This window comes from Scyliorhinus canicula, chromosome 23, assembly GCF_902713615.1.
Source record: "Scyliorhinus canicula chromosome 23, sScyCan1.1, whole genome shotgun sequence".
Taxonomy (NCBI): Eukaryota; Metazoa; Chordata; class Chondrichthyes; order Carcharhiniformes; family Scyliorhinidae; genus Scyliorhinus; species Scyliorhinus canicula.
In genome coordinates this window covers 17,306,561-17,332,286 of record NC_052168.1, presented here as the reverse complement: position 1 = coordinate 17,332,286, position 25,726 = coordinate 17,306,561, and the positions used below count along the sequence as shown (strand labels likewise).

General features: G+C 49.9%; 1 protein-coding gene across 1 annotated transcript in view; it reads right to left on the bottom strand.

Annotated features, from left to right (window-relative positions):
- Positions 1-25,726, bottom strand: part of sgsm3 (small G protein signaling modulator 3) — a 75,275-nt gene that overhangs the window by 5,006 nt on the left and 44,543 nt on the right. Inside the window, exons 10-17 of the mRNA XM_038783820.1 lie at positions 25,486-25,540; positions 24,182-24,312; positions 23,199-23,354; positions 21,286-21,340; positions 16,870-16,919; positions 13,460-13,612; positions 12,823-12,893; positions 295-343 (exon numbers count right to left, since the gene is read on the bottom strand). Of these exons, the coding sequence (XP_038639748.1) occupies positions 295-343; positions 12,823-12,893; positions 13,460-13,612; positions 16,870-16,919; positions 21,286-21,340; positions 23,199-23,354; positions 24,182-24,312; positions 25,486-25,540 (720 nt within the window). The remainder of the gene's footprint in view (positions 1-294; positions 344-12,822; positions 12,894-13,459; positions 13,613-16,869; positions 16,920-21,285; positions 21,341-23,198; positions 23,355-24,181; positions 24,313-25,485; positions 25,541-25,726) is intronic.

Genomic DNA, 25,726 nt, shown 5'->3' with positions numbered 1-25,726 from the left:
CCCCCCCCCCACCCCGCTCAGCCCCAGCTCTCAGACCGACCCTCCCCAGCCCTAACCCCAGCACTTATCCTGACACCCCCCCTCAGCCCCGGCTCCAGCCCCCTCCCCCGCTCAGCCCCAGCTCTCAGACCGATCCTCCCCAGCCCTGACCCCAGCACTCATCCTGACACCCCCCTCAGCCACGGCTCCAGCCCCTCCCCCTCCCCCGCTCAGCCCCAGCTCTCAGACCGACCCCTCCCCAGCCCTGACCCCAGCACTCAACCTGACACCCCCCCCCTCAGCCCCGGCACTCACCCTATACAGCAGTTCCTCTGGAGTCAGCACCTTTCCATCTTCATCCAATCTGTAATAATAAACATACATTAACCAATGGGAGCCGAGCTTCAAACTACACAAAATAACCAACTGTACACCCCCTATAAGATTGTACAAAATAGGAGCTGGCCATTCGGCCCATCGAGCCAGCTCCACCATTCGATAAGATCGTGGCTGATCTGATTGCGGTCTTAACTCCACTTTCACAGAATCCCTACAACGCAGAAGGAGGCCATTTGGCCCATCGCATCTGCACCGACCCTCCGAAAGAGCACCCTACCTATGCCCACTTCCCACCCTATCCCCATAACCCCACCTAACCGTAGGGACACTGAGCGACAATTTAGCGTGGTCCATCCACTTAACCCGCACATCTTTAGACTGTGGGAGGAAACCTGCACAGACACGGGGCGAAGGTGCAGACTCCACACAGACAGTGACCCAAGGTCGGAATTGAACCCAGTACAGTACAATCTCTGCTGGGAATCGTCACCTAGTACAGTACAATCTCTGCTGGGAATCGTCACCCAGTACAGTACAATCTCTGCTGGGAATCGCCACCCTGCACAGTACAATCTCTGCTGGGAATCGTCACCATGTACAGTACAATCTCTGCTGGGAATTGCCACCCTGCACAGTACAATCTCTGCTGGGACTTGCCACCCTGCACAGTACAATCTCTGCTGGGAATCGTCACCATGTACAGTACAATCTCTGCTGGGAATCGTCACCCTGTACAGTACAATCTCTGCTGGGAATCGTCACCCTGTACAGTACAATCTCTGCTGGGAATCGTCACCCTGTACAGTACAATCTCTGCTGGGAATCGTCACCTAGTACAGTACAATCTCTGCTGGGAATCGTCACCCAGTACAGTACAATCTCTGCTGGGAATCGCCACCCTGCACAGTACAATCTCTGCTGGGAATCGTCACCATGTACAGTACAATCTCTGCTGGGAATTGCCACCCTGCACAGTACAATCTCTGCTGGGACTTGCCACCCTGCACAGTACAATCTCTGCTGGGAATCGTCACCATGTACAGTACAATCTCTGCTGGGAATTGTCACCCTGTACAGTACAATCTCTGCTGGGAATCGTCACCCTGTACAGTACAATCTCTGCTGGGAATCGTCACACTGTACAGTACAATCTCTGCTGGGAATCGTCACCCTATACAGTACAATCTCTGCTGGGAATCATCACCCTGTACAGTACAATCTGCTGGGAATCGTCATCCTGTACAGTACAATCTCTGCTGGGAATCGTCATCCTGTACAGTACAATCTCTGCTGGGAATCGTCACCCTGTACAGTACAATCTGCTGGGAATCGTCATCCTGTACAGTACAATCTCTGCTGGGAATCGTCACCCTGTGCAGTACAATCTCTGCTGGGAATCGTCACCCCAGCTTGACAGGCTTAAATATTTTAACGCTTTTGTAACAGATTTAAAAGCTCATAACATTCGTTAAAGTGTCAAAACTGTTTTTTAAAAACATTAATAAATTTACCTGTCACTGAGCTGAAGACAACGCAGAATTAGACAGAATGTACATCACAGAAACAGGCCATTCGGCCCAATCAGTGCATGCCAGCATTTATACCACTCGAGCCTCCCCCCATCTTTCATATAAACCTACCATCGGAACTCTCGAGTCCCTTCTCCCATACATTGCTTGCGTATGTTCCCCTTAAATACATCTTTACCATTTGCTACAGACCCTCCCTGTCGTAGAGAGTTCCGCATTCTTACCATTCTCTGAACAAAGACGAATTCCTTACGCTGAAGGTCTCCAGTAAATGCTCTCCCCCACGAGTGGAAACATTCGCTCAGTATCCACTCCATCAAAACCTTTCAGAATTTCAAAGATCTCAATTAGGTCACCCCTCAGCCTTCCCTTTTCAAGGCGAAAGTGACTCAGTCTGTCAATCCTTTCCTGACGTGTAAACCCACATTCCTAGTAAATCCTTGTAAATCTTCTCTGCACTTTCTCCTGCGCCTCTCTATCCTTTTTATAACACAGTGACCAGTATCACACTCAGTGCTTTAAGTGTGGTCAAACCAAGGTTCAATAAACCAAGTACAGTATTAACCTCCCCACTTTTCCATTCTACCTCTTTAGAAATAAAGTAGATTGCTTTTTTTGAAAAACACTGGCCTTGCTAATCATAGAATTTACAGTGCAGAAGGAGGCCATTCAGCCCATCGAGTCTGCACCGGCTCTTGGAAAAGTACGTACTAACTCACATGGCGTATCAAACCTAATATTTGACAATTGCTCATTCTCAAGTTTGTTAATGTCTGCCCACAATTTGTTGTGGTCCTCCTCAGTATTCATTATCACCTCCCGCTATCAATCTGGAGTCTTCCCACCAATTTAAATTTTGCCTTTTTGAATCCAAGGTCAACAACTCCAAGAGCTCCACCAAGACCTCCACCCTATCCCCATAACCCAGTAACCCCACCCAACACTAAAGGCAATTTTGGACACTAGGGCAATTTATCATGGCCAATCCACCTAACCTGCACATCTTTGGACTGTGGGAGGAAACCGGAGCACCCGGAGGAAGCCCACGCACACACGGGGAGGATGTGCAGACTCCGCACAGACAGTGACCCAAGCCGGAATCGAACCTGGGACCCTGGAGCTGTGAAGCGATTGTGCTATCCACAATGCTACCGTGCTGCCCCAATCTTTGGCACAACTTTTCTTTTGAACTGATTGATGTATTGATATGCTGATCCTTTTGCTCCTTATCTCGACTTGTATCGCCCAAGTAATAAATGGCCTGCCTGATCTTCTCACCAGTACGTACTAACTCACATGGCGTGTCAAACATAACATTTGACAATTGCTCATTCTTCAGTTTTTTAATGTCTGCCCACAATTTGTTGTGGTCCTCAGTATTCACTATCACCTCCCGCTATCAATCTGGAGACTTCCCACTAATTTAAATTTTGTCTTTTTGAATCCAAAGACCAAATTGTTAATTGTTGGTAAATACATTAGAGCAGCTGGCTTAGCACAGAGGGCTAAACAGCTGGTTTGTAATGCAGAACAAGGCTGCAGTGCAGGTTCAATTCCTGCACCAGCCTCCCCAAACAGGCGCTGGAATGTGGCGACTAGGGGCTTTTCACAGTAACTTCATTGAAGCCTACTTGTGACAATAAGCTATTATTATAGGGGCTGTTTAGCATAGGGCTAAATCACTGGCTTTTAAAGCAGACCGAGGCAGGCCAGCAGCACGGTTCGATTCCCGTATCAGCCTCCCCGAACAGGCGCCGGAATGTGGCAACTAGGAGCTTTTCACAGTAACTTCATTTGAAGCCTACTTGTGACAATAAGTGATTTTCATTTCATTTCATTCTTTGAGGTTGAAACAAGCCGGCCGGACAAAGGGGAATCAGTAGATGTAAGTGTGTTTGGATGCCAAAGTCTGCACGTTCTCCCGGCGTCTGCTTGGGTTTCCTCCGGGTGCTCCAGTTTCGTCCCACAAGTCCCGAAAGACGTGCTGTTAGGTAATTTGGAAATTCTGAATTCTCCGTGTACCCGAACAGCTGCCGGAATGTGGCAGCTGGGGTCTTTGCAGTCACATCATTGCAGTGTTAATGTAAGCCTACTTGTGACACTAAAGATTAAATTATAAGGTGTCACATACTGCAGAAGATAAAAGCTTATGGTGATGGGGCGACATATAACCATGGACAATCAAGTTAAATGGGCTACAATCAGATTGGTTAGGCTAGTGCAGTCTTGCAAGTCTCAACAATTTACGATCCATATTGATGACTTGGATGAAAGTATTGTCGACGAATGTGTTGATGATACAAAGAAGGAATTATATATAGCTCTTGGGGCTAAAGGCATCAAGGGAAATGGGGGGGGGGGGAAGAAGCGGGATCAGGGTATTAAACTTGATGATCAGACATGATCATAATGAATGGCGGAGATGGCTCGAAGGGACAAATTTTTTTAATCATAGAATTTACAGTGCAGGAGGAGGCCATTCGGCCCATCGAGTCTGCACCAGTCCTTGGAAAGAGCATCCTACCCAAGCCGACACCCTATCCCCGTAACCCCACCTACCCTTTTTTGGACACTCAGGGCAATTTAGCATGGCCAATCCACCGAACCTGCAGATCTTTGGACTGTGGGAGGAAACCGGAGGAAACCCACGCAGACACGGGGGAGAACATGCAGACTCCGCACAGACAGTGACCCAAGCCAGGAATCGAACCTGGGACCTCGGCGCCGTGAGGTAACCGTGCTAACCACTTGCGGCACCATGCTGCCACTAGTATCCTTACTTAAGGAGGGACATTGGAAGCAGTTCAGGGAAGGCTCACCCGGCTGATACCTGGAATGAGGTGTCTGATGAGGAAAGGTCTGAGTAGTTTGGGCCTAAACTTACTGAAGTTGAGAAGACAGAGGTGATATTATTGAAACATACAAGATTCTAAGGGAGCTTGACAGGGTAGATGCTGATGTTGCCCCTGACAGGAGAATCTAGAACTAGGGGCGCAGTTCAGAAATATGGGGTCTCTCATCCAAGTCTGGCATGAGGAGGAATTTCTTCTCGCAGTCTCTGCTCATTCAATTCTCTTCCACGAGAGCAGTGGAGGCTGGGTCACTGGATCAAGGCTGAGTTAGACAGATTAACGATTGACATGGGGAGATCTGGCAGGAAAGTGGCATTAAGGCCACAATCCCATCAGCTGTGATCTTATTGAATAGAGGGGCTGGCTCGATGGGTTGAATGGCCTACTCCCGTTGCTATTTCTCGTCTTTTTGAAAACTGCCCGCTAGCTCCATATTCTGACTTAATTCATTAAAAAAAAACATGTTCATGGGATGTTTAGCGTCGCTGGCTGGGCCAGCATTTATTGCCCATCCCTGAGGCCATTTAAGAGTCAACCACGTTGCTGTGGATTGGGAGTCACACATAGGCCAGGCCAGGTAAGGATGACAGATTTCCTTCCCTAAAGGACACGACTGAACCAGATGGGTTTTTACGACAATGGGCATCATTTGTCTTTTAATTATAGATTTTTATTGAATTCAAATTTTGCCATCTGCTGTGGCGGGATTCGAATACGGGTCCCCAGAGAATTGCCCTGCGTCTCTCAATTACTAGTCCAGTGGCAATACCACTACTCCACCGCCTCGAGGGCTTTTTGAAGCTTTTTGAAAATCTGGATAAATTACATCTACTACGTTACCATTGTCTACACTCTGTTACCTTATCGAAAAATTCAATAAGGTTGGTCAAGCAAGATTTCCCCTTTTGAAATCCATGCTGACTATTCATTATTATATTTCTCGATGTTCTTCTATTCTTTCCTTTATAAAGACTTCTATTATTGTCCTGACCACTGATGTTAGGCTTTAATTCCCTCGACATGTTGGGCCAAAGGGCCTCTTTCTGTGCTGTAAAACCGTATGTTGTGTCCCCTTTCTTAAATACAGGAATTACATTAGCTACCTGCCAGATCTCTGGCATTATACATATTTCTAACAAATCATTAAGCAATGGCGCTGATATCCCTTCCTTGGTTTCTTTCTAAATGCATGGATACAATGTCCAGACCTGGGCCTTTTATCCTCTTGGTGCGTGTTGAGTTTATACAATACATCGCTGTTTGTTACTTTAGGTGCACTCATCTTGTTCCTCATTTCGTCATTGCAAAGTCATGCCTGCAGGTTTTATCCCCTTCAGCAATACCAAAGCAAAATGGTTATTGGCCATTTCTGTCAGCTCTCTATCACAGTCGTGGCCAACCAGCGGCCCATCTGGGTTCGGAGTGCGGCTGACGGGACATTTTGTTGACCATTGCCCACGCGCAGGGTCGCCACATTCTCTGATTTCCGTCCAGGTAGTTTTTTTTCCTGCCGGTATGGCTGAAGTGATTCGCGCGTTAAGCGAGGGCCGAGTGAAGTGAGGAACGTGCTGATTGCTCACAACATTGACTGTGAGAGCCGTGCTCTCCCTCTGTGTCCAAAGTGTCAATATTTATTTTGTTTTTACCATTTGAAGACAGTTCAATTAATATATAAATGATTCCGCATTTTCTAAAACTTGATTGGGAATATTGGCACATATTAAATGTATTTACAAAGAACAAAGAAAATTACAGCACAGGCTTGCACTGACCATGCTGCCCGTCTGAACTAAAACCCCTGACCCTTCCGGGGACCATATCCCTCTATTCCCATCCTATTCAGGTATTTGTCAAGACGCCCCTTAAAAGTCACCATCGAGGGGCAGCACGGTGGCGCAGCGGTTAGCATTGATGCCTACGGCGCTGAGGACCCGGGTTCGAATCCCGGCCCTGGGTCACTGTCCGTGTGGAGTTTGCACATTCTCCCCGTGTCTGCATGGGTTTCGCCCCCACAACCTAAAGATGTGCAGGTTAGGTGGATTGGCTACGCTACATTGCCCCTTAATTGGAAAAAAATTGGGTACTCTAAATTTATTTTTTTTAAAAGTCACCATCGTATCTACTTCCACCACCTCCTCCGGCAGCGAGTTCCAGGCTCCCACTACCCTCTGCATAAAAAAACTTCCCTCGCACATCTCCTCTAAACCTTGCCCCCTCGCAACTAAAACCTATGTCCCCTAGTAATTGACTCTTCCACCCTGGGGGAAAAAGCTTCTGACGATCCACTCTGTCTGTGCCCCTCATAATCTTGTAGACTTCTATCAGGTCACCCCCTCAACCTCCATCGTTCCAGTGAGAACAAACCACGTTTCTCCAACCTCTCCTCATAGCTAATGCCCTCCATATCAGGTAACATCCTGGTAAATCATTTCTGTACCGCCTTCCAAAGCCCCCACATCCTTCTGGTAGCGTGGCAATCAGAATCTTATTCACGGTTAGTGAACAAGCCCGATTTCAATCTTGCTGCCTCCCGAGATGAAGAAGGGTCACTCATGCGGCGGCCCCTTCACCAGCTTAGGTTGTCTATCGCTGCTCCAACATTACCTACAGTATTATCCTGTCTACCTCTTAAAGGTCCTATTCCCATCACAACCTGCTTTTTAAAAAAAAAAATCATGCCTGCAAATAGTTTGCTGTTTTTATGTTCCTTAATCATGTAATTTCACGGTTCATCCACACCTTCCTCATTGTTTTTAATTTTATTTCTCTCCTAATCTCTTTACAATTTCTCTGATGATTCAGAACCTTGTTTTAATCGAATTACAGCTAAAATTGCCATTTATCCAATTTGAATTAAAGATGCTTTGTCTCGTTTTAAATCAATTTAAGTGCTTCCTAGGCACTGTTATTTTTAATTTGGCTACTATAAGTTTGAGATGTGTCCTTGTGATCGACATCTCCCAACCCATGAGATTTAGATAAGTAACGGATAATCATAGGAACATGAGTAGGCCATTCAGCCCTTCGAGCCTGTCCTACCATTCCATGAGACCATGGCTGATCTGTGACCTAACTCCATATACCTGCCTTTGGCTTTTAAAGCAGACCAAGGAAGGACAGCAGCGTGGGTTCAATTCCCGTACCAGCCTCCCCGAACAGGTGCCGGAAAGTGGCGACTAGGGGCTTTTCACAGTAACGTCATTGAGCCTACACGTGACAATAAGCGATTTTCATTTCATTTTCATATCTTAGCTTAACATAAACCTATCTATGAACAACTGACTACAGATGGCACGGTAGCACAGTGGTTAGCAATGTTCCTTCACAGCACCAGGTTCGATTCCCGATTGGGTCACTGTCTGTGCGGAGTTTGCACGTTCTCCCCGTGTCTGCGTGTGTTTCCTCCGGGTGCTCCGGTTTCCTCCCACAGTCCAAAGATGTGCAGATTAGGTGGATTGGCGATGCTAAATTGCCTTTCGTGTCCAAAAAAGGGTAGGTGGGGTTACGGGGATAGGGTGGCGGTGTCGGCTTGGGTAGGGTGCTCTTTCCAAGGGCTGGTGCAGACTCGATGGACCGAATGGCCTCTTTCTGCACTGTAAATTCTATGATAAAAAAATTTGTCCCTTCGAGCCATCTCCGCCATTCATTATGATCATGTCTGATCATCAAGTTCAATACCCTGATCCCGCTTCTTCGCCCCCCCCATTTCCCTTGATGCCTTTAGCCCCAAGAGCTTGTTAGGTGAATTGGACATTCTGAATTCTCCCTGTGTGTACCCGAACAGGCGCTGGAATGTGGCAACTAGGGGATTTTCACAGTAACTTCATTGCAGTGATAATTTAAGCCTACTTGTGACAATAATAAAGATTAATTTACTGAGTTTCTGTATGTATATGTACTATTAACCAGTTCTGCATTGTGTTTCATACAATCATAGAATCCCTACAGTGCAAGATGCAGCCATTCAGCCATCGAGTCTGCACCGACCCAGGGCAGCACGGTGGCGCAGTGGTTAGCACTCCTGCCTCACGGCGCTGAGGACCCGGATTCGATCCCGGCCCCGGGTCACTGTCCGTGTGAAGTTTGCACATTTTCCTTATGTCTGCATGGGTCTCACCCTCCGGGTGCTCCAGTTTCCTCCCACAACCCAAAATTGGGCAGGGTAGGTGGATTGGCCACACTAAATAGCCCCTTAATTGGGGGAAAAAAATTGGTTACACTAAATTTATATTTAAAAAAAAGTCTTCTCTGATCCTCTGAAAGACCAACCTAGGCCCACTCCACACCCTATTCTCTTAACCCCACCTACCGTTGGACATTAAGGGGCAAATTATCATGGCCAATCCTCCAAAACTGCACATATTTGGACCCGTGGGAAGAAACTGGAGCACCCGGAGGAAACTCACGCAGACACGGGGAGAACGTGCAAACTCTACACAGACAGTCACCTGAGGTCAGAATTGAACCCGGGCCCCTGGCGCTGTGAGGCAGCGGTGCCAACCACTTTTTACTTAATAAAATATTGGTCTGAATTAGATAGGAATCATGGACGCAAATTTTTTTGCAGCCAGAATGAAATTTTGATTATTGTAAATGATCTGATTCTGTCTACAAGTTGCTAATACGATGAGATTATTACACAAGTTGGCAGTTTCGAACTTTAAAATGTTACAATAATTTGAAGTGGATAAAGGGTTAAAGTTCACGTGATTTTGGGACATTGCAGGTGATGCTGCTTCTTTAACCACCGTGGTTGCATCTGAGTGTGTTTGTTGTGAGCAGATTCACAACAGGAGAAAGAAGGGCTGGAAATTCTCAGCAGGTCAGGCAGAACCAGTGGAGAGAGAAACCGAATTAACGGCCCCGATCTGCCCCTCTCTGGACTGTCGGAGATGGGACGTACCTTGGGAGATGTGCATCGAGATCCTACAGAAGTCCCGACATATGTCGCAATTTCCCGGGAGGGTTGAACTTCCAATGGGTTGATTCCCTGCTGCCTGAGACTCCATCCTAAGCTCAGGGCAGACACTTGTGATAGATACACGAGACATCGAAGCAACTGTAGGCCAATCGGCCGATCGAGCCTGCTCCACCATTCAATTAATAATCTTTATCATTGTCACAAGTGGGCTTACATTCACACTTTAAATAAAGTTACTGTGAAAATTCCCTGGTTCCCACACTCCGGTGCCTGTTCGGGTACACCGAGGGAGAATTCAGAATGTCTAATTCACCTGACAAGCACGTCTTTCGGGACTTGTGGGAGGAAACCGGAGCACCCGGAGGGAACCCACGCAGACACGGGGAGGACACGCAGACTCCGCACAGACAGTGACCCAGCGGGGAATCGACCCCGGGTCCCTGGCGCTGTGAAGGAACAGTGCTACCCACTGTGCTACCGTGCTGCCCAATTAGATCATGGCTGATCATCGACTTTAACCGCACCTTCCTACGCCACCCCTGCGATTGGTCTGGTGAACCTCTCTGTTGAGCTCCGTCTATATCCTTCCAAATATATCCTTCTTTAGATAAGGGGACCAAAGCGGTGTACAATACTCCAGGTGAGGTCGCACCAAGGCTCAACACAATTGCAGCAAGACATCCTTACTCCTGCACTCAAATGCCATTGCAATGAAGGCCAACATCCCATTTGCCTTCCTAAGTGTTTGCTGCCCCTGCCTGCTAACTTTTAGTGACTCATGAACAATGACACCCAGGTCCCTTCGGACGTCACCACTTCCCAACTTCTCCCAGTTTGAGAAACACTCTGCCTTTCTTTTTTTTCTACCAAAGTGAATAACTTCAGACTTCATCACATTATATTCCATCCGCCATGTTCTTGCTCAGTCACGTAACCTCTCCGAGTCTCCTTGATGCCTCCTCCTCATTACTTACATTCCCATCTAGTTTTGTGTCATCAACAAATTTGGAAATATCGGTCCCCATTCGTTATCAATTGTGAACATCTGTGGCCCTGGCACTAATATTTGCAGGACCCAACTACTAACAGCCGCCCACCCCGAGACCGTTTATCTGTGCTCTCTTACCTGGACACTTACCCTGGAAACGTTAGTCTGCTTAAAACCTGGTTTAACTGCTGTGAAACTCCACAACCGCACGCAGCACCCCAGCTTCCCCTAACCAATCACCTCCCCTCCGCCACGTCGAGAGCCCATAAACCCTCCTGAGCACCCAACTATCCACCAACCCAACCACACCGTTGTGGTGATATGCATCACTGTAAATACACAAGGGGTTAATGTAGATACACTACGACTAAGTAAGCACTAGAGGGAGCACCTGAGACGTCATGACATGCAGACATACAGCTAATGAACACATAGAATAGGACACGACCAATGGGCAGTCAAGACACCCAGAGGTGACACTACCACAAGGGGGCATTACACAACCCATAAATAAGGACAGGGCACACATGCTCTGTCTCTTTCTACAGGCGACATTTAGAGAGTAGGGCGGGGCAGATCAGAAGCATCACACCCACCGCGTGGCTTAGAGCAGACTGGTTAGTTAGACTGAGTTACTATAGCAAGATTAGCAGGAGAGTCGAACTCATAGAGAACTGTGCTAATGGTTCAATAAATCACACTGAACTTACTTCAACGTCTGGAGGATCTTTTGGTCAAAGCTGCATCGAGTTGCAGCCTGCGTTATCCCAGAGTACATAACACAACAACCGTGACCCTCCCTCTACCCAGACCAACACAATACCGAGCTGACTACTCCTCTGACTGACCACCCACCTACCCAAAGACTTTAAAAACTTAGGAAATGGCAGAAAAAAGGCAGCGAAACCCCCTCCTTCCCCCAACCCGATTCCGCTTGCTGGAATTGGGGCAGAAGAGATGGGCTTGTCGAACCCGGCCAGCAAAATCCTCGTGGGCAGCAGCTTGGCCACTGACCAAAAGCTCGAGGCCAACAATTCAGATCCCAGACTTCTCAACTCAGGAAAACTACCTGTTGAACGGTCACAGATCCGAAATGTTGACCCTGGCTTCTTTCGCCACAGATGCTGCCAGACCCGCTGTGCTTTTTTTGCAGAATTCTTCTGTTTTTATTTCCGGGTTCCAGCGCTCGCTCGCTGTGCTTTTGAGACCAGACAAAAGACTGACCTTGCTCAGAAAAAAGTGCCCCAAATAAAAAAAAGAAATGATTGAAGGATCTTCCGTCACCTCCATGGCCGTAATTTGAAAAAAAATTTGTGGTTGGCCGCATCTTAAATAAATGTCAAAGGTTCCAAAATCAATTGGAATTTAATTTGGGAAAAAAAAAGCGAAGACTGGCAATCGTGCTGAGAATGCGTTTTTCAAACTTACAGATAATCAATCCATGGCTAACTAAAAGGAATGGTCAGAAACAAGTGTGCACCTAATTACACTGTGGCTTATTGAACACAAGTACAGGAGTAGCAAGTAGCAAGTCTGGTGCCAGAGGTCAAATTAAACACCTCGAGTCGATGGGGAAACCAGGCTACAGTCATTGCTTTAACTTAATATTGAATAGTCGCGTAAGTACAATCCTGTTTCTAGTCAATAGATATTAAAGCAAGTTATTTAAAATCACCTGGGCCAGAGTCATGCTCACGTTACTGTTACTGGTCGAACAACCTTTTATTGTTACAGATGGAGGAACAAATTTCTAACTTACCGCAGTACTCTGTCCCCATCAAACACTCTCAGGACAGGTACAGCACGGGGTTAGATACAGAGTAAAGCTTCCTCTACACTGTCCCCATCAAACACTCTCAGGACAGGCACAGCACGGGGTTAGATACAGAGTAAACTTCCCTCTGCACTGTCCCCATCAAACACTCCCAGGACAGGTACAGCACGGGGTTAGATACAGAGTAAAGCTCCCTCTACACTATCCCCATCAAACACTCCCAGGACAGGTACAGCATGGGGTTAGATACAGAGTAAAGCTCCCTCTACACTGTCCCCATCAAACACTCCCAGGACAGGTACAGCACGGGGTTAGATACAGAGTAAAGCTCCCTCTGCACTGTCCCCATCAAACACTCCCAGGACAGGTACAGCACGGGGTTAGATACAGAGTAAAGTTTCCTAAAATAAGTTTGAGCTTGTGAAAAACAGCAAATGTACCTGTATGTCTTACACAGCACTAATCGTGAGTACACCGAATCAAAGTCTCGCTCCACCTCCTTACCAGCAGCCTGTGAAATAAGGGATGAGAAGTGGTGGAGGGAAACAGGGGGAGAGAGGGAGGAAGAGGCGAAGAGAGGGAGGAGGAGGCGAGGAGAGGGAGGAGGAGGCAAGGAGAGGGGGGAGGAGGAGGCAAGGAGAGGGAGGAGGAGGCAAGGAGAGGGAGGAGGAGGCAAGGAGAGGGAGGAGGAGGCAAGGAGAGGGAGGAGGAGGCAAGGAGAGGGAGGAGGAGGCAAGGAGAGGGAGGAGGAGGCAAGGAGAGGGAGGAGGAGGCAAGGAGAGGGAGGAGGAGGCAAGGAGAGGGAGGAGGAGGCAAGGAGAGGGAGGAGGAGGCAAGGAGAGGGAGGAGGAGGTGGGACGAAGACCGGTAAGAGAGAGTGAGGGCAAACAGAGAAGGGAGGTGAAGAGAGAGTCGGAAAGGTAGAGTGGGAAAAAAGATAGGAAACGGGAGAGAGGAGAGGGAGAAAGGGAAAGAAGAAAAACAACATTGAGAGGCACGCCTCAAATTGTCTGAAAATTGTGAGAAATATCTCTAACATTGAAATGCTTTTCACTGTCCAGGGACAACTTCCATTACCTCTTCAATAAAAAGCCAGGGATGGCAAGGGCCACCGAGAATTGATGGCTTCTTCAAACCCTGCTCAAATATTGCCTTGAGAGCTGGACACAGCGATCCCCGGACCAGGTCTGTCACTGCCTCCGTTACCGAATCATCTCCAGCCACGCAGTACTGCAGACAGATACATAAACCACACAGTCAGCAGCGTAGACAAAGCAAAGGAAACTTTTCAGAGCAGACAGTCCAATATTCTACCCCGTGGTGAGATCATCGGAAAGTGCAGCGTTAGTTTTCACATGAATACTGATAAACACTGACTTTACCTCAGCATCTTCCCTCTCACCATCAGCTCTCCTGACCGTCCCAACTATCCAGCATTGAATGAGCAGAAATCACCCCCACCCGGACCCCCGACACCCCCGCCCCTCATGAAATACTTGGAACCAAAGCCATTGTTTATGGTCCCATCACACACTCCTCCCCCCAGCAAACATTTCCCTCCCTGTCTCGGGCATCTTTCTGACGCTTAACCAGACTGTTCACAACCTTTGAATCATAGAATTGACCATGCAGGAGGAGGCCATTCGGCCCATCGAACCTGCACCGACCCTTGGAAAGAGCACCCCACCTCAGCACACACCTCCACCCTATCCCCGTAACCCCGCTTACCCTTTTTGGACACCAAGGGCAATTTATCACGGCCAATCCACCGAACCCACACGTCATTGGAGAGAAAACCGGAGCACCCGGAGGAAACCCACGCAGACACGGGGAGAACGTGCAGACTCTGCACGGACAGTGACCCAAGCCGGGAATCAATCCTGGGACCTTGGAGCTGTGAAGCAACAGTGCTAACCACTGCGCTACCGTGCCCATCTGACCCAGAAATGAACTTCCAGTTGCACACCTGCACCATCACGAAGACGACCCATTACCATCTCCATAAACATCGTCCAACTCTGCCCCCCCCCCCCCCCCCCCCCCCCTCCCCCCACCCCGGTCTGCTGCTGAAACCTGGATTCGTGCCTTTGTTACCTCCACATTTGGCTGTTTCAATGCACCCCTGGGGGCCTCCCATCGTCAGTCCTCCGTGTCGCCCATCTCCTAACACCACGTCCTGTTCACCCAGAACCCCCCTACCCGCTGACCGATACCAGTGCCCAGTAAAGCACGGCCTTGTTTTGAAAACTCTCACCCTGGTTTACAAATCCCCCGAATGGCCTCACTGCTGCGATCTCACAGCGCAGGAGGCCCTTTGGCCCATCGAGTCTGCACCTGACCTGCCTACCTAATCTAATTCACCAGCACTTGGCCCTTAGCCTTGAATGTTGTCACGTGCCACGTGCTCATCCAGGTACTTCTTAAAAGGAAGTGAGGCAACCCGCCTCTACCACCCTCCCTGGCAGTGTGTTCCAGACCATCACCACCCTCAAATCCCCCTAAACTTCCTGACCCTCACCTTGAACTTGGGTCTCCCTCGTAACTGACCCTTCTACTAGGGGGAACAGCTGCTCCCTATCTACCCTGTCCATGCCCCTCATAATTTTGTTCGCCTCGATCAGGTCGCCCCTCAGTCTTCTCTGCTCCAGGGAAAACAACCCAAGCCTATCCAACCTCTCTTCATCATTTAAATGTTCCATCCCAGGCAACATCCTGGTGAACCGCCTCTCCACCCCTTCCAGTGCAATCACATCCTTCCTATAATGTGGCGACCAGAACTGCACACAGTGCTCCAGCTGCGGCCTCACCAAAGTTCTGTTCAACTCCAACGTGACCTCCCTGCTCTTGTAATCTATGCCTCGACTGGTAAAGGCAAAAGTCCCATATGCGTTTTTCACCACCCTATTAACCCTGCGTCTCGCCTTCAGAGATCTACGGACAAACACTCCTTTGTTCCCAGGAACTTCCCAATGTCAGGCAGTTCGTTGAATGCTTCGTTGTTACATTACTCTTCTCAAAATGTATCAGAGTTGAATTCCATCTGTCACTTTTCTGCCCATTTGACAATCCCGCCTATATCTTCCTGTAACCCAAGACCGCCTCCAACTCCACGATCCTCTGAGGTATCCAAACTCCCAATGTTTGGAGAAAGGGATATGGGGAACAGGAGGGGCAGCGCAGTGGTTAGCACAGTTGCTTCACAGCTCCAGGGTCCCAGGTTCGATCCCCGGCTTGGGTCACTGTCTGTGCGGAGTCTGCACGTTCTCCCCGTGGCTGCGTGGGTTTCCTCCGGGTGCTCCGGTTTCCTCCCACAAGTCCAAAGATATGCAGATTAGGTGGATTGGCCATGCTAAATTGCCCCTCAGTGTTCAAATAGTTTAGGTGGGGTTGCTGGGCTACGGGGATAGGGTGGAGGTGTGGGCTTAAGTGGAGTGCTGTTTCCAAGGGCCGGTGCAGACTCGATGGGCCAAATGGCCTCCTTCTGCACTGTAAATTCTATGATTCTCGGTGGATTTGAGACCAGGAAGAGATCAGCCATGACCTGACTGAATGGCGGAGCAGGCTTGAAGGGCTGAATGGCCAACTTCTGCTTGTAATTCCTAAGCAAGAGGCCAAGAGGAAGTGACCACCAGGACTGGTGCACCTGGTTACAATGCCACACGGAGCTCAATGGTCTTAGGAAAGGTTAGTGGCATTCCCCAAACTCTGCCTTCCCCTGCGTAGCACTTCTTAAACCAACACAGCTTGCAGTTCCACTCATTCCCCTCTCTCAAGGCAACTGAACACACACATCCAACTTTGCACCCCCTCACCCCCATGACTCACAGTCACCCTCCATAAACGTCATCCCTTCCACCCCTTCCCCACATGTGATTTCTGACACTCTGCTCTCTCTGTCCTTGCAGGAAATGAAGGCGTTAGAACTCCAGGGAAAGGCAGGTCGGCCTTCCACTGGACTGGTCCATAATCAGGCTGGACAAAGCAGTGCAGCGGTTTCTTGCCGTTGCCTTCTGCAGCCCGGCTGAGATGGGAACCCTTCCGTTCTTACCGCCTGCCATCAGGCCCATCGGGAGGATCTACAGACTGATGATCACGTTTGGCCACGGTCATCAACTCACCTTTCTTGGCTATCAAGTCCTGGAGTGGGACTTAAACCCAGAGGTTCTGACCCAGGGGTAGGAACGCTAACCCATTGCGCCCGCCCCCCCCCCCCCCCCCCCCCCCCCCCCATCCCGACCTCATTATCAAGGGAGATAATTAATTGCTGAAAAATCAGCAAATCCAGTGCCTGATTTCCCAATCCATGTCAGGACAAGAGTCTGATGAAATGTCGCCCAATACATGGAGAGGGACGGACACGAGACGCGATTGTGCTCTCCGAGTATGTGGTCACAGTTATCAGGGCGCAGGGGGGCCCCGTATGTTACAAAAACCGGAGGACTCTCGCACTCATCATGCACACATATCGATGTCATTGCTGAACTTACCTCTTTACTTCGTTCATCCAGAACCTCCACAAACTTTGCAGGAAACCAGCCTACAGGAGAAGAAAGGGTCAAACATCTGCGGTAAAGAAACAACAGAACTGCCGGGAAACCACAGATCCAGATACCGCACAGCTCCGTGTGTATGTGGAATATTAGCCCGATGAATTATGGGAGCAATTGTGTCGCAGCGCAACACCATCTGTGCAGTGGCTGGTGTCAGCTGGAATCATAGAATTCCGACAGTGCAGGAGGAGGCCATTCGGCCCATCGAGTCTGCATCGACCCTTTGAAAGAACACCCCCTGTCCAGGCTCCCTCCCCCCGCTCCATCTCCATAACCTAACCTGTACATCCCGGGACACTAAGGGGAGTTTAGCGTGGCCAATCCCCCTAACCTGCGCCTCTTTGGACTGTGGGAGGAAACCGGAGCACCCGGAATAAAACGACGCAAACACGGGGAGAATGTGCAGACTCCGTATTGACAGTGACCCAAGCCGGGAATCGAACCTGGGACCCTGGCGCGGTGAGGCAGCAGTGCTAACCACTGTGCCACCGTGGCCACCCGAATTTAGTGATCGGGGTGTGATCAGCATCGTTTACTGAAATTAATAGTTAATTTAAGGCAAACCCACCAATCCTTGCGTCCTCGCTGTAATCTCGATAACGAGTACAACTTTTAAATTTCCATTATTCAGATTTGCAACTTGTTCTGCAAGGACTGAAAGCAGTGGGTCGGCAGCAGCCAAGAGCACTCTAGAACGTTAACCCAGTTTCTAGAACGTCAACCCCCTTTCTAGAACGTCAACCCCGTTCCTAGAAAGTTAACCCCGTTCCTAGAACGTCAACCCCATTTCTAGAACGTCAGCCCCGTTTCTAGAACATCAAACCCCGTTTCTAGAACGTCAACCCCATGTTTCTAGAACGTCAACCTCGTTTCTAGAACGTCAATCGCGTTTCTATAACGTCACCCCCGTTCCTAGAAAGTTACTCGCCCTCTCTCAGGACTTCCTGGCTCCATGACAGGCTGAGAGCTTGATTATTCATTTTTTCTGGTCTTGCAAGACGAGCAGGTTTAACTGCAATTAACTTCAAGCTTGTTTAAATTGCATATCAATTTGGTAATCCAATGGCCCCGTTTTTCTTCAGTTAAAACTTTAGTTCCTTAAACTAAAAATATTCTAAACCAAACAAATTATGAACCAGATATCTGCAACAATCGATTTATGAAACACACATGCTTTGCTAACTATTCTCTCAATATATCCTGTTACCTCCTCATACCTATGCAGGTGAAATTCCAGATCTATCTGTCCCTGTACACGCTTTAGAACGTCAACCCTGTTCCTAGAACGTTACTCGTTTCTAGAACGTTAACCTCGTTTCTAGAACGTTAACCTTGTTTCTAGAATGTCACCCCCGTTTCTAGAATGTCACCCCCGTTTCTAGAATGCTTACCCCGTTTCTAGAACATTAACCCCATTTCTAGAATGTCAACCCCGTTTCTAGAACGTCAACCCCGTTTCTAGAACGTTAACCCCGTTTCTAGAACGTCAACCCCGTTTCTAGAACGTCACCCCCCGGTTCTAGAACATCACTCCTGTTTCTAGAAAGGCAACCCCGTTCCTAGAACGTCTACCTCGTTTCTAGAACGTCTACCCCGTTTCTAGAACGTCTACCCCATTTCTAGAACGTTAACCCTGTTTCTAGAACGTTAACCCCGTTTCTAGAACGTCACCCCTGTTTCTAGAACATTAACCCCGTTTCTAGAATGTTAACCCTGTTTCTGTCTCTACAGGTGCTGCCTGCCCTGCTGAGTATTTCAATATTTTTTGTCGTTTTCCCGACAGCTCCTGCATCAATAATTTCAGGAATATCCAGTAACAGAACAGGAAATTTCCAACAAGCTTTAGCACTTTGACAAATATGCAAATCATCTCCTGACATGTGGTAATATCTCATTATATCTGAGTGTTCGGTATTGTCCATTTCATTAAAAGCTGAAGAATTCTCTGCTTAGCTTCGCACTTTTACAAATTGTTTCACAGAGAAACGAGCAGATTTCAATATTTACAAGATGTGCTTATCTAATGAGTCAGCAAAATGAGTTGAATCTGTATGAAGTGACTTTGTGCTGAGCAATGACATTGCTGGCAGCATATGGACAGAACTGTATAAACGGAGGGGGGTAGAAACACAGAGCGGGGGGGGGGGAAGAGGAGACAGACAGGGGCCGGGGGCGATGGGGGAAGAGACACTCACACACGCAGAGTGGCGGCAAGGGAGGCCGAGAGAGGGGGAGCGAGGGAGGCCGAGAGAGGGGGAGCGAGGGAGGCCGAGAGAGGGGGAGCGAGGGAGGCCGAGAGAGGGGGAGCGAAGGAGGCCGAGAGAGGGGGAGCGAGGGAGGCCGAGAGAGGGGGAGCGAGGGAGGCCAAGAGAGGGGGAGCGAGGGAGGCCAAGAGAGGGGGAGCGAGGGAGGCCAAGAGAGGGGGAGCGAGGGAGGCCGAGAGAGGGGGAGCGAGGGAGGCCGAGAGAGGGGGAGCGAGGGAGGCCGAGAGAGGGGGAGCGAGGGAGGCCGAGAGAGGGGGAGCGAGGGAGGCCGAGAGAGGGGGAGCGAGGGAGGCCGAGAGAGGGGGAGCGAGGGAGGCCGAGAGAGGGGGAGCAAGGGAGGCTGAAAGGGGGAGCGAGGGAGGCCGAGGGGGAGGGAGGGACGCAGAGAGGGGGTGCGAGAGACGCAGAGAGAGGCGGAGCGAGGGACGCAGAGAGAGGCGGAGTGAGGGAGAGACCGAGAGAGAGGGAGAGACCGAGAGAGAGGGAGAGACCGAGAGAGAGGGAGAGACCGAGAGAGAGGGAGAGACCGAGAGAGAGGGAGAGACCGAGAGAGAGGGAGAGACCGAGAGAGAGGGAGAGACCGAGAGAGAGGGAGAGACCGAGAGAGAGGGAGAGACCGAGAGAGAGGGAGAGACCGAGAGGGAGGGAGAGACCGAGAGAGAGGGAGAGACCGAGAGAGAGGGAGATACAGAGAGAGAGGGAGGCAGTGAGAGGGAGAGAGACAAAGAGAGATAGAACACCTGACAATGAGATGGAAGGAAAGTGCTGAAAACTAAATGAGACCAAATATCATACTTTATCTAGAAAGAGCATCTGTGAACAACATTGGGAGATGGTGTGTATCTTCAGTCTGTGTATTTATGCTTACTCGGTGCCCATTGCTGCCATCTGCTGGTGATTTGAGCAGTGTACATACCAGCAGCACTCCACCCAGCTTAGCGGTCCGCATTGCTATGGTGGCGTCAATTAGATCAGTGGTGGGCATCGTGCGCCCTGGAGGACACATGCAGCCCATCTGGGTTCTGAGTGCGACCCACGAGACATTTTGTTGACCGATGCCTGCGCGCAGGGTCCCCACATTCCGCTCATTTCCGTCTGGGTCGTTGTTTTCCCTGCCGGTATGGCTGAAGTGATTCGCATGTAAAGCGAGGGGGAGTGAAGTGTGGAGCGTGCTGATTGCCCATAACATTGACTGTGAGAGCCGTGCGCTCCCTCTGTGTCCAAAGTCTAAATGCACGGTAGCACAGTGGTTAGCACTGTTGCATCACAGTGCCGGGGACCTGAGTTTGATTCCCGGCTTGGGTCACTGTCTGTGTGGAGTCTGCACGTTCTCCCCGTGTCTGCGTTGGTTTCCTCCGGGTGCTCCGGTTTCCTCCCACAAGTCCCGAAAGAGGTCCTGTTAGGTGAATTGCGCATTCTGAATTCTCCCTCTGTGTACCCGAACAGGCGCCGGAATGTGGCGACTAGGGGATTTTCACAGTAACTTCATTGCAGTGTTAATGTAAACCTTTTGTAAAAAAAATTGTTCACGGGACGTGGACGTCGCAGGCTATGCCAGCATTTATTACCCATCCCTAAGTGCCCTCGAGGGGGCAGTTAAGAGTCACCTACATCGCTGTGGGTCTGGAGTCACTTGTAGGCCAGACAGGGTAAGGACAGCAGATTTCCTTCCCTAAAGGGCGTTAGTGAACCAGATGGGCTTTTTTACGACAACTGGCAACGGTCATCATTAGACTTTTAAGTCCGATTTTTATTGAATTCAAATTGCACCATCTGCCGTGAATGGATCACTCTGGGTCTCTGGTTTACTACTTGTGACACGAATAAAGATTATAATATTTTTGGTTTTACCATTAATGACAGTTCTATTACTGTATAAATAACTAAGCAATTTCTATAACTTGATATGAAATAATCAGCGGGTATTAAATCTATTTTAATCTTATTCATGGGTGGGGGGGGGCACAGTTCGTCAACGAGCCCAGATTTGCGACGCCCGGAGGTGAAGGAGGGCCTCACTTGCGGCCCACTCACCAGCCTGGGTTGCCCATCATTGGATTAGATTGAAGATTAAGGTGGTGCCACTCACCTCGCAGTCCGTTCAGCTCTCCAACCCAGCAATGCTCGTCTTTCTGAGATATCATCTGAAAGAGACAGGTGAGGATTCTCAGTCCGGCCGGGACGCGACACTCGAGATTCAACAATGGAACCAAGGTCACAACTTGGAAGTACAAACTGCTCCCAGAGGATTTGGATCACGCTTGTCCAAAGTCCGGCCCGGGAGGCCGAAGCAGCACACCCCGCCCCCCCGCACAAACAAACTACACTCAGTTATCAAATGGAAAACAATGGTGGCAGTGTTAATATTGAATCATGCCTTGCTCTGTTACCCAACTCCTCGGAGCGTCTCACCTTGCTCTCGACCCTCCTTTACAATCCTTGTTCTTTATCTCCTCTCCGGGTTTCACACCGAGATATCGCCGCTGCTTTCCTCTCGAAGTCTCTGCGCCGAACAAGACCCCCCTCTTGGTAATTTGAAATTCCCGCTCGGCACATCATTCTCTCTCTGTCCTCTGCTCTTTCCCCTCCTCTCCTGCCTGAATCTCTCCCTCCAGTTAATTCAGCATCCCATATCTGTGGCTACCCCCTTTTGCCGCGCTGACTTGGAAATATATCGGCCGTTCCTTCACTGTCGCTGGGTCAAAATCCTGGAACTCCCTCCCTAACAGCACTGCGGGTGTACCTACACCTCGGGAAATGCAGCGGCTCAAGGCGGCGGTTCATCGCCACCACCTCACGGGCAATTAGGGATGGGCAATAAATGCTGGCCTGGCCAGTGATTCCACGAATAAATAAAAAGAAACTCACACCAAATCCCATTCACACATCTCCCCTGAGCTTACTGACCTGCGAATCCTGGTCCAGTAACGGCTGAATCTTATAATTCTCACCCTTGATTTCAAATACCTCCATGGCTTTATCGCTCCCCATCTCTGTGTCCTACTCCAGCCCCACAACCCTCCGAGATACCTGCATCCCTCAAATTAGAGCATAGAACATACAGTGCATTCGGCCCATCGAGACTGCACCGACCCCACTTAAGCCCTCACCTCCACCCTATCCCCATAACCCAATAACCCCTCCTCACCTTTTGGTTACTAAGGGCAATTTAGCAGGGCCAATCCACCTAACCTGCACGTCTTTGGACTGTGGGAGGAAACTGGAGCACCCGGAGGAAACCCACGCAGACACGGGGAGAATGTGCAGACCCCGCGCGGGCAGTGACCCAGCCGGGAATCGAACCTGGGACCCTGGCACTGTGAAGCAACAGTGCTAACCATTGTGCTACCGTGCTGCCCGATTCTGGCTTCTTCCGCATCCCTGATTGAATTGCTCCACCATTGGTGGCCATATCCTCAGCTAGCTGTTCGCATGCGCTGCAAGTCCCTTCCTAAACGTTATCGTCTCTATACCGCACTTCTCGGCCTTAAAACAAGCCTGTGGGTGTGTCTTTGGGTCACTTGTCCTAAAATCACCTCATGTCCTTCAGTGTCAAAGTCTGTGGCGGCTCTGGTGATGAGTGCACTGAGGTGGATTCCGACATTAAAAGGCTCTATATCAATGAAATCTGTTGCTGGAAAGCTACCTTACCCACTGTGGGGGGATTCAGATCTCTGGGCACACAGGACTATTGTGAGGGGCAGTCATCTGGGGGAAGTGGGAAGTAAAACCCCAGAATTGATTCCGTTGACATCCTACATCCAGCGCCGGAATGGCCATTCAGCCCATCGGGGTTTTACTGGCCGTTACGCTACACACAATCCCCGATTCACACATCTTAATTGCGTCCGATCAACATACATCGAGCGGGCTGCAAAGATAGGGAGCTTCCCTGGGGCACATCACCCAACATGAGGAGTTCTTCATGAGGAACATGAGGAAACCCAACGGTTGGATTGCTGGGTCTATTATCAGACAACCCAGCTCCTGACTCGCACTCACCGTGATGATGTCGTTTTTGCGGAATCCTAGTTCATCGTCATCGTGCCGTTCGAAGTCTAACAGCGCCTTGGCTCTCCGCCTCCTGTTCCGGGACACAGCCACGTAGTTCTCATGGTCCTTTTGGTGGCTCTCCATGGAGTAGTCTGGGGTCAGCTCCTGCCAAGGGAGAGATGGTTCACTAACTTGCCCAATACACAAAACACATCAGTTCAGGACGGGTGACAAGTGTCTCGAAAGGCAGAAGAGACTTGGACTGCAACAAAAGTCTGGATAGATGCAATGGCCTAAACATTGCACAGCTCAAGATCAGTATCACAGTCACCTGGAGCTTCACAGTAAAGAATAACAATCTACCACACCCCTCAATCCCCCCGTCCTCCGCACCCCTCAATCCTCGTGCCCTCCGCACCCCTCAATCTCCCCGTCCTCCGCACCCCTCAATCCCCCCGTCCTCCACACCCCTCAATCCCTCCGTCCTCCACACACCTCAATCCCCACGCCCTCCGTACCCCTCAATCTCCCCCGCCCTCCGCACCCCTCAATACCCCCGCCCTCCGCACCCCTCAATCCCCCCGCCCCCCTCAATCCCCCCGTCCTCCACACCCCTCAATCCCCCCATCCTCCGCACCCTTCAATCCCTCCGTCTTCTCTCACCCAGTCGCATTCACTGCTATTCCACTGGGTGAGATCAGGGCTCACCCACCACTACTCCCTCTACAACAAGTCCCTGTCCCAGGTCACACCATGGAAACATTAAGTAAAGCCTCCCCACCCCATTAGGCACCTTCAGATGGACAATGGTAATGGAAAAGCTCCCGGTTAGGTCTCTGTAATGATGAGGCGACGTGCCTCCAAGTTGGTCCAGCTACCCAAACTGCTGTCCATATTATACTTGGGATATAATCTGATGGCTGTGACAGATGTTTTATTGGAGAGAGTTGTCATGGGTCCTCTTTGCTATTCCCCCATTGCCGTTTACTCACAATGCTGCAATTCTTGGGGTCCAGGCACTGAAAGTGCCGAGCCACTTGCAGAATGGCTTCCCGTAAGTCCGCTACCACCTCAGTCTGTTTGATATTTTTTGCCTTCAGTGCCTCCGCATCGTCGTTGTCCCCTGTCAATAAGGGAACAGGGAAGAGCATTAAAGAAAGACGGTGAGGGAGCGCGAGTGTGACTAACCAGGCCACCTGAAACATTTCAGCCACAATCAGGTCAGCGCGGGTTAACATTGGCCAATACGCATCACATCACAGCAGCTCACTTCATCAGCTTATCAGGAGGTTGCTCATGAAGTCAGAGAGATACTTGGTCGCACAGCTGAAGGGTCCGGAATCTACCAGTGGTAAATGCATCGTGTAGGATTGTATGGAGATTTAAAAAAATATATACATATCATTTTTATTGTCACAAGTAGGCTTACATTAAACACTGCAATGAAGTTACTGCGAAAATCCCCTAGTCGCCACATTCCGGCGCCTGTTCGGGTACACGGAGGGAAAATTCAGAATGTCCAATTCACCTAACCCGCACGTCTTTCGGGACTTGTGGGAGGAAACCGGAGCACCCGGAGGAAACCCACGCAGACACGGAGAGAACGTGCAGACTCCGCACAGACAGTGACCCAGGCCGGGAATCGAACCTGGGACCCTGGCGCTGTGAGAGGTGTGTGTGTATGGGGGGGGGTGAGGAAATGAATGGGGGAGGAGGAGTGGGGATAGGCAGTGACAGGAGCTGGAAAGATAGGAGATCGGTGAACCGGGGCAGGGGGAGGGGGGGGGGGGGGGGGCAAGGGGAGGAGACCAGGGCGAGGAGGGGAAGGGACAGGGGGGAGGAACGGAAGGGGGGAGGAACGGAAGGGGGGGCGCGGTGGGGGGGGGGGAGAGGAACGGAAGGGGGGGGCGCGGTGGGGGGGGGGAGAGGAACGGAAGGGGGGGCGCGGTGGGGGGGGAGAATTTATTAAATTTCATTTCATAGAACAATGGTGACACAGGGTGAAATGATCAGACCAGGGAAAGTAACGAGTGATATCCATGCCTACCCATGACATCCCTGCTTTGTGAAAGTTAAATACTGAGAATGCTGGAAATGTGAAATAAATGCTGTAAACGATAGAAATTCTCAACAAGTCTGGCAGCACCGGAACGAACGGAAAGGCCACGGACCTGAAACATCACCACTTTCTCTATTCACAGATGCTGCCAGACCTGCTGAGTGTTCTCAGCATTCCTGTTCTCATATCCCGGTCTGTGACTCTTTGCGATATTGGCATCCAGGGGGGTGAACTTACCAAAAAGTAGGGCTCCCAGTCCAGACTTCCGACGCTGGGATTGTCGTCGAACAATCTGGAAGAAAAGGAAACTAATGACAGGGAGCAGTGAAGCCATTTCTCACATTCCCACCGTGGACGAGGGAAGGAGGGATTTGCTGCTGAAAGTTGGATCTTCACAGATCAGTCAACGTCAGCTGGGGTCAAGCGTTTCTTTGCTTCTCTTGCAAGTGAAAGCAACCAAGCCACAGACACGACATCT